This window comes from Helianthus annuus, chromosome 16 (assembly GCF_002127325.2).
Source record: "Helianthus annuus cultivar XRQ/B chromosome 16, HanXRQr2.0-SUNRISE, whole genome shotgun sequence".
In the NCBI taxonomy this organism is placed as follows: domain Eukaryota; kingdom Viridiplantae; phylum Streptophyta; class Magnoliopsida; order Asterales; family Asteraceae; genus Helianthus; species Helianthus annuus.
In genome coordinates this window covers 20302343-20310140 of record NC_035448.2, presented here as the reverse complement: position 1 = coordinate 20310140, position 7798 = coordinate 20302343, and the positions used below count along the sequence as shown (strand labels likewise).

The window sequence follows — 7798 nt, the reverse complement described above, 5'->3', positions numbered from 1 at the left end:
TTGCCTTGGGAGGTGCCGTTGAGGGTCCGGGCAATCCACTTTTGTTCCTTTTTCTTGTATTTATGGTAGAATTAGTTGTCTTTTTGCTTCTTTTGTGATTTTGAGCTCATTTCATCCTGAAAATACAAAAGGAAGACAAAAACACTCTTTTTCCAACATTAGTACTTAAAAAGGGTTAGTTTTATGCCTTAATTGATGTGATTTATATGTTGCATTTTACACACATCAGTAAGTATTTGATATTTAGGTTTATATCTCGAAAAGAATCTACTGAGCGTGTAAAAACCTACTAGCATATCATCAGTGAGACCGTTTATCACATTTGACTTTCCATTTCTTTAGCGTACTATGATTGTCTACTAATGTACTGTACTATCATTTCCTTTTTTTACACAAAACTCTTTTTGATTTTATCATGTTTTTGGCTTTTTCAAAGTTTCTAATGTTTTTGGATTTTCTGAAATATTCTTACTCCCCCTAAAATACAAAACCATTTAAAGAAAATTTGATAACCGATGTAGATAGCTTTGTCTCGCCATCAATTTTCTGCTTCACATGCTCTGTTTTGCAGAAACTATACCCCCATGATATACAACACAATGATATTTTACAGTTTGAAAACCGTTTTTCAATCTTGTGAAATTAATCATGTTTGTTCTGCCGTGAGGGTTTCGGCATCTTCAATCAACATATTTTTTATTTATAAAAATTTTTGATAAAATCTAAAAACAAACATATTTTTGATATTTCAAATTTTTGACAAAATAAAAACATATTTTTGGTTTTTAAATTTTCAACTTTTAGGGCTTTTGAAATATGGTTTATTTATGTACAAAAACCAATAAACTCCCTGTTTAACCAAACCGGAGTTCAGCAGCCTTCTCCTCTTGTGCCAAGTTGCTCATCAATTCTTTTTCTTGGCAATCAAACTTCATGAGCACCTGCACATTCACAATAACTCAATTACTTGAACAATTCAGCCCAGGTCTGTTTGACCTTAGGCATTTCAACACAATAAGCTTCATTTAATTTTGGAAAATCTTTGTCAGTTTTCACAAAGAATTTTTCATCTTTGACTTCAACTTTTTCATCATTCACAGGGACTAAAAGCGTCAAAAAGTGCATAAGTTTGCAGTTTCGCGCATATCTTACGTTCTGAATACATCCGGACATCCAAAAATTTATGTAATCATTAAAATATTTTCTTTTAGTGATTGGAATGAGAAAAATCCATTCGTCGCATAATTTGGATCGTTTTTCGTGTTCGTGCGTATTTCATCGTAATTAACCGAACAACGCAACCGTACGACCAAACGAACCGAAATTCGAGATATTTTTGAGCATGTTTCATGTTCCCTATACTTTAACTTCATATTAGAGCCTTGAAATGGGATTAACGGTGCTTAAACGTGTCAAAAATGCATCAAAAACCATGTTTTGCACATTCAGGGACAAAGATTGACAATCTGCCATAGTTATCTTAGGAAGTGACCAAAGTTGAAAATCTGATTTCCAACTTGTTCCAGCTGTTCCCCTCATTTGCACATGGTTTTAATGAAACTAGGGGCTTGTTTTGGGGTACCCATGGTATTCTAAAACCATGGGCACACATGTAAGGTCCAGATCGAAGCTCGGTTTTCGATGAACGATCCTAACGGTCTTGGTTTTCCTATAAATACCCTACCCCCCTTCACTCAAAACTCACACCTTGATCTAATTTCTCTCTAAGTTGAAGTGATTTCACTTCATACCTGAGAATAATCGGGTCAAACTTCCGTTCTTGGACCTTTTGTAAGTCTTCTTTCGTTCTTTTACGCATTTTTAGCGTGAAAGTCAAACTTTGTTTGACTTTCTGCATTGACCAGTCTATGGTTAACACGAAGTTCGTTTGAACTTCATAACATGAGCGTAATCACAATGGTTTTAGTCTCTTGTGACTATACCTACTGATTACCACATTATTTAGGCATAGTGACGAGTCGTAGTTTCGGCCAAAATGCGTATTCTTGCGTATTTTGTAACCAAACTACTTTTAGGTCTCAAGACCCTTTGTTTTGATACATAACCTGTTTTCAAGTTTCGTTAAACATGTTTAACTCGTCACTTTTAGATTTGTGCTTATGTAGGGTCGTAAGGTAAGCGATCTAAACAATCGCTTAGACTTTCAAACCCGACCCGTTTGGTCGATCATTAGGATCCGACCAAACACATTAGGTGACCATAGTTGAATAGGGAATAACCTTCCGAGGTTATACCTTATGGTCACTTCGTTTAGTAAGTTGTATGATAGGTAATTGTTATGCCTTAGGAAAATTACCAAAATGCCCTTTTTACGCCAAAACTCATTTTAAGCATATGTAACATAACTTTTGACATCTAAACTGATTTGGCAACATTATTAGACATGTTAAGGCATATATTACTTGTCATAGGACTAGTCAGGCGGTCCGAACGCGTTTTACGCGAACGACGCGTTAAAGTAGCATAAGCTACCTAAACGGGTCGTAATGGGTCGTAAGCACTTAGGATAGGTTTCGTTTTGGAATGTGGGCTTTGTTGAACCATATTACGTGAGTTCCTATACTCATTTGGTTTACGAAACCTCATTTTATCCGATCTTCCGATTTAGGTCCGTTTATTTACATAGTTACCTATATTAGGTGCCGTTTGATTTCGTGATCCCTCTAGCTTTGCTTGGTTGTTGTTCAAGACTTCTAAGCACCCTCAAGTGAGTACATAGACCCCTCTTTTACTGTTTTTAAAACATTTTGGGGTGAAACACATGTGCCTACTTGTTACTTTCATGCTTTCCATGTTTTCATATCATATACTTGCTATGTTCATTAGTACACTATTAGTACATCGTTTTACATTACGTTTTATGCTATGTATGTCCATTTAGTGCATACTTAGTACATTGTTTTACATTTCATTTTATGTTGTGTATGTCCGTTTAATGCATACTTAGTACATTATTTTACATTTCATTTCATGCTATGTATGTCCATTTAGTGCATACTTAGTACATTATTTTACATTTCATTTCATTTCATGCTATGTATGTCCATTTAGTGCATACTTAGTACATTGATTTACATTTCATTTTATGCTATGTATGTCCATTTAGTGCATACTTAGTACATTGTTTTACATTTCATTTCATGCTATGTATGTCCATTTGTTGCATACTTAGTACATTATTTTACATTTCATTTCATGCTATGTATGTATGTCCATTTGTTGCATACTTAGTACATTATTTTCATAAAACATTCTTACATTTTGGTATGACATTTGGTTTGTTTAAATGGCTCAAAAATACATTCATTAACATTAGCTACGCCGTTCGTTAGTAGGTAGTGGTACCATAGGAATTGACAACTCCCGTTCCTGACATCCTAGGTATGTTTGGATGGAAGGAATGACCTAATTCGATAAACATAACTCAGATAAATCTTTAATTCATTTAAGGGTTTATCGCCACAGTCTCAAGGCTTGAATGTATGCATTTTCACAACACCGCATAGATGTTTGTATCAGTAAAGCATGCATTATTTTACAAAACATAAATTTTGATTATAATTTATCAATTGCATTGTTTTGTACATTTCTTTCTAATAGGGTCAAGTAAATGCTTTTAATCAATAAAGGCTTTTTATTCACTCTATATCACATTTGTTTACACAATAACATTTCAACGTTTGTTTAAAACATTACATTTAGTTATACATAAACATTTTTACATTGGTGGTTTGTTTGGTAAGTGATTTAAGTAACGAGGCGTGTGTAATATGATACAAGCATGGTGGATACGCCGCTGGTACTTTCTATATATAAGTGCTTGTATGATATTACATATCGTAGCGTTATTTAAATCATTTCAATTTTGACATATTACATTTTACACAAATTAACATATCTTTACAAAACATTGTTTTACAAACAACACATTTTATACAAATTCATTTTACTTGGTTATTTATTTAACCATACATCTTTCCTTTATATCATCTGTTTCGTTATCGATTTTTATATGATTTATAAAACAAAAACATTTCACAAGGGTCATGACTGACTTTTGTTAAACAACTTTTTCTAAACTTATAAGTCATGAATCCTAAATCAATAAAACCTATGTATCTCACAGACATTTTTATGCTGACATACCTATTTTTACATGTGTTTCAGGAAATGATGCATAGGATTGATCAAGTTACACATAGGCAGACTCGGACCTTAGTGACAATAAAAGATGCAAGACTAGTTAATTATGTTATACTTCTTTGTTGTTATGACATTGTAACTTCTGTTAATCAATAAAACAACATATAAATTTCCATGTGTTATGAAACAATGAATCTGTTACAACACTCCCCGATGATTCCGTCACGATTTGTTGTTTTACGTGGTCGGAGTGTGACATCACATCCTCATATTTCTGTTTTTCAACATCAACGGGCTTTGGGTTTGGACACTTTCGTGCAAGATGTCCAATTTGATCACATTTGAAACAAGTTTTCCTCGAAACATCTTTAGCCTGTTATTGTTGCTTTTTCTGAGCATAGAACTCTTCATTAGACTGTCGTCTAAATTGGAGTTCTTTCTCTTCTTCCGAACTTTTCCCGAGAACGAAATTCATTTTCTTTTGAAAATTTTGCTTCTCAAACTTTTTATCTTGATTTTGTTTCTTTTTATAACCCAACCCTGCTTTCATATTCTTCTTTTTGTAACCAGGTTTGTTATAAAAAGCTTTCTTGCTCTTCCCAGCAAATTTTGAAATTTCTGACTTTTCGATCTCTATCAGTTTGAACACTTTGTCAATTTTATCCGCAATCACATTCTGAATCGAGAACTCGTTATCTTAGAATAGTTTGTCCAATCCAATCATGGTATAAGCCAATCCTTTTGGATCATCATTCGCAACTTTCTCAGATTTTGACTGTTTAAGATAGCCATCATGAAAATTTCCCTCATTTTCATCCTATGATTCAGACTTACCTTCGATAGACTCATCTTTCAAAACGCTTTCAACAACCTTACTTACCACCTCTGAATCATCAGCTTCATCAGATTTGGCGTAAGTCACATCGATACTTTCAGGTAATTGGTCAACTATATTCAGACCTTTTGCCACCTTTTCCTCATCATAAAAAGTATAATTATCTCTCAATGGTGGTGGTACCTGATGATATTCTGAACCAATACCCTTTTTATTCTTTTCAGAATCTTTGTCATCTGGTGTGATATTGAAAATGCATTCGAGAATGTATGAAGAACTATGATAACTTTGAAGTTTTGTAACAATCTTTTCTTTTTCAACCAGAACTTGTTTGAGATTAGCAACTTCATCAACACACTTGTTTAATTCAAGTTGCTTTTCTTTAAACTTTTTCTCATAAAGTTCCTTTGTTGTTAAGGTTTTAGACAATCATTCATCAAACCATTTGACTTGTTTCTTCAAAGTATCATAAGCTTCTTGTACCCTCTGACTTGACCATTTCAAATTTAACTCTTTTTGAAAATCTTGAAACATATTATCTTTTTCAACACAACCTTCACATTTTGTTGTACACATGTGTCTTAAAATTTCATTTTCCTTCTCAAAATCTTGACATTTCAGTGTCAGCTTTTCAATCTTTTGTTTCAAAATTTCTTCATTTTCAAGCATTTCCTTGCATTTTGTTTTGAAACCATTTTCAATTTTATTTATTTCAATACCTTTTGTTTTTATCTTTTCATCTTTCTCAGTACAGACTTTGCACATTTCTATGCAATTCCTGCACTTATCTTCAGTTTTCTCAACATTTTCAACATTTAACAATTCAGAAGATTCATTTACCTCAGTTTCATTCAGCACCTGTGATTCTTCTGTTTTCTTCTTCTGATCTTCTTCTTTCTTCTGTTCTTCCTCATCAGCATTCTCTGTCGTTCTCTTCACCTCCTCTATCAGCTTTTCCAGCTCTTGTTCTTTCCTTTTTCTCATTTCCACCACCTTTGGTAGGCTTGCTTCAAAAATTTCTTTCACTTTGTTCATCAGATCAGCTTCATAACCTTTTTCAGATAACCTTCTTGTATGATAAGTGTCCTGATCTGGAAAAAGATTTGTTACTACATCAAAATCCACCTTAGAAGGATCAACCACTGGATTACCCTGTGGATCCATGTAACATTCCAATTCAGCATTCCATCTTTTAGCTTTCCGAGCTTCTTTGAATGGTTCATTCAATTTTCTAATCTCATATCTTGCACTATCTCTTTGCCACAGTTTATCTTGAACCACTTCGGCTACAAATGCAGATTCGACATAATCTTCTTCTGGAAGAAATTGACTCCAGTCATAACCTTCGTCTTCTTGAATAACCACCATCGCCCTTGATTTTTCCTTTGACGATCCTTCACCGATTTGTTTTTGATTCGCATTTAATGATCCACTATTGCGATGATAAATTGCTTTCTGATAATAATCATCTTTGAATGGATTCACAACTTCATCAGTTTGCCTGTTTATACACTCTCTCTTGAAGTGTCCTTTTTGTTTACACTTAAAACAGGTAACTTTTGCCTTATCAAATCCCAATTTTGAATCAGCGGATCCCAAACACGATCTTCCAGTGATCTCCATGGAGCGTTGTGCTCTCCTCATTGCGCTAGCCATGCACCATTTAATATCCATTAGCTCCATCTCCTCTGGATCGATCTGGTCATAATCTTCCTTTGTCATTTTTGGGTTTCCAACTTTTCCCGCGATCAGACTTTCGTACGATTCCAGGACAGATGCTAAAAACACCATTTGTTGCTTGGCAGCTTCTGCATTCAGACTTTGAGAGTTTTTCAGATCTATGGCGATATTTCAATGTACTATGTTCGGATTTGATGAATTTGAACCAATTGAATGATAACCCGAATCTCTTGAAGGACTTTACTGAGGTGAATCCCTTGAGCTTCTAGCACTAAATGCCGTTTTTGACTTTTGATCAATCATGTTTCCTTTGTAGTATAGATCGACATTTTGTTTATACAGTTGGCTTCCTATTTTGTTTTGTTTCTTGATTTCTAAATCATGCCCCTCAAACTTCTACATCAGCCAGTCCAGGGTCACCTTGCTCATATCATTGTTGTTTTTGAGAATCATGACATAATGTAACCAGTTGTCTTCATTTGGAACAGCTTCTATCAACCTATCAATGATCTCTTCATTATCCTTTATCACACCAATTCTTTCCATTTCAAGTTTAAGGTGACAAAATCTTTCAATCATATGTGGTACAGTTTCACCTTTCATACATGCATACAAATCAAATTCTTTTTTCAATAACGAACGTTTGTTTTTAATAATCTCTCACTACCAGTACATTTTCTTTCTAACGCTTCCCACAAACCTTTTGACGTTTTCTCATGTTCAAGTAGTGAAATAATATCTTCTCTAACTGATTGATATAACAATGTAATCATTCTTTGTTCAACAACAATATGTTTTATTTCTTTTTCTGTGAGCTCTTCATCAGTTAATAAAACTCCTCCTTCTTTTGTTGGTTCTTTATATCCGTGTTTTAATTTTAACCAACTTTCATGTGCAAAAGCTTTTACCCAACCCTCAAACCGATTTTTCCACCAATTATAATCTTCAACACTCATTAATTTGGTGGTTTCTGTTGGTTTCCGTACATATTGTCGTATTTCAAACTATCCAAAATCTCTTTTGAAAGATCTCTTGTTTCTGTTCTTCTTTCGGAGGATTCTGAAGTGAATGAATTATAAAACGTGTTGTAAAATTCTTCAGCCATGATGTTTTATTCTT

The 7798-nt window shown here is 33.9% G+C and overlaps 1 protein-coding gene across 1 annotated transcript; it reads right to left on the bottom strand.

The window, feature by feature from the left end:
- Positions 1–854: 854 nt before the first annotated feature.
- On the bottom strand, positions 855–6643 carry LOC110919068 (101 kDa malaria antigen-like). Its single transcript, XM_022163344.1, has 2 exons — positions 5840–6643; positions 855–941 (listed from the first exon to the last, which is right to left on the bottom strand). Exons 1-2 carry the CDS (start codon positions 6641–6643, stop codon positions 855–857), a joined length of 891 nt encoding a protein of 296 aa, XP_022019036.1.
- Positions 6644–7798: the final 1155 nt, after the last annotated feature.

Coding starts and splice junctions, on each gene's coding strand:
- LOC110919068 (XM_022163344.1), bottom strand. CDS start 6,643: ATGAGGAGAGCACAACGCTCCATGGAGATCACTGGAAGATCGTGTTTG. Junction 942..5,839: donor AGGTGCTGAATGAAACTGAG/GTAAATGAATCT, acceptor GTGAATGTGCAG/GTGCTCATGAAGTTTGATTG.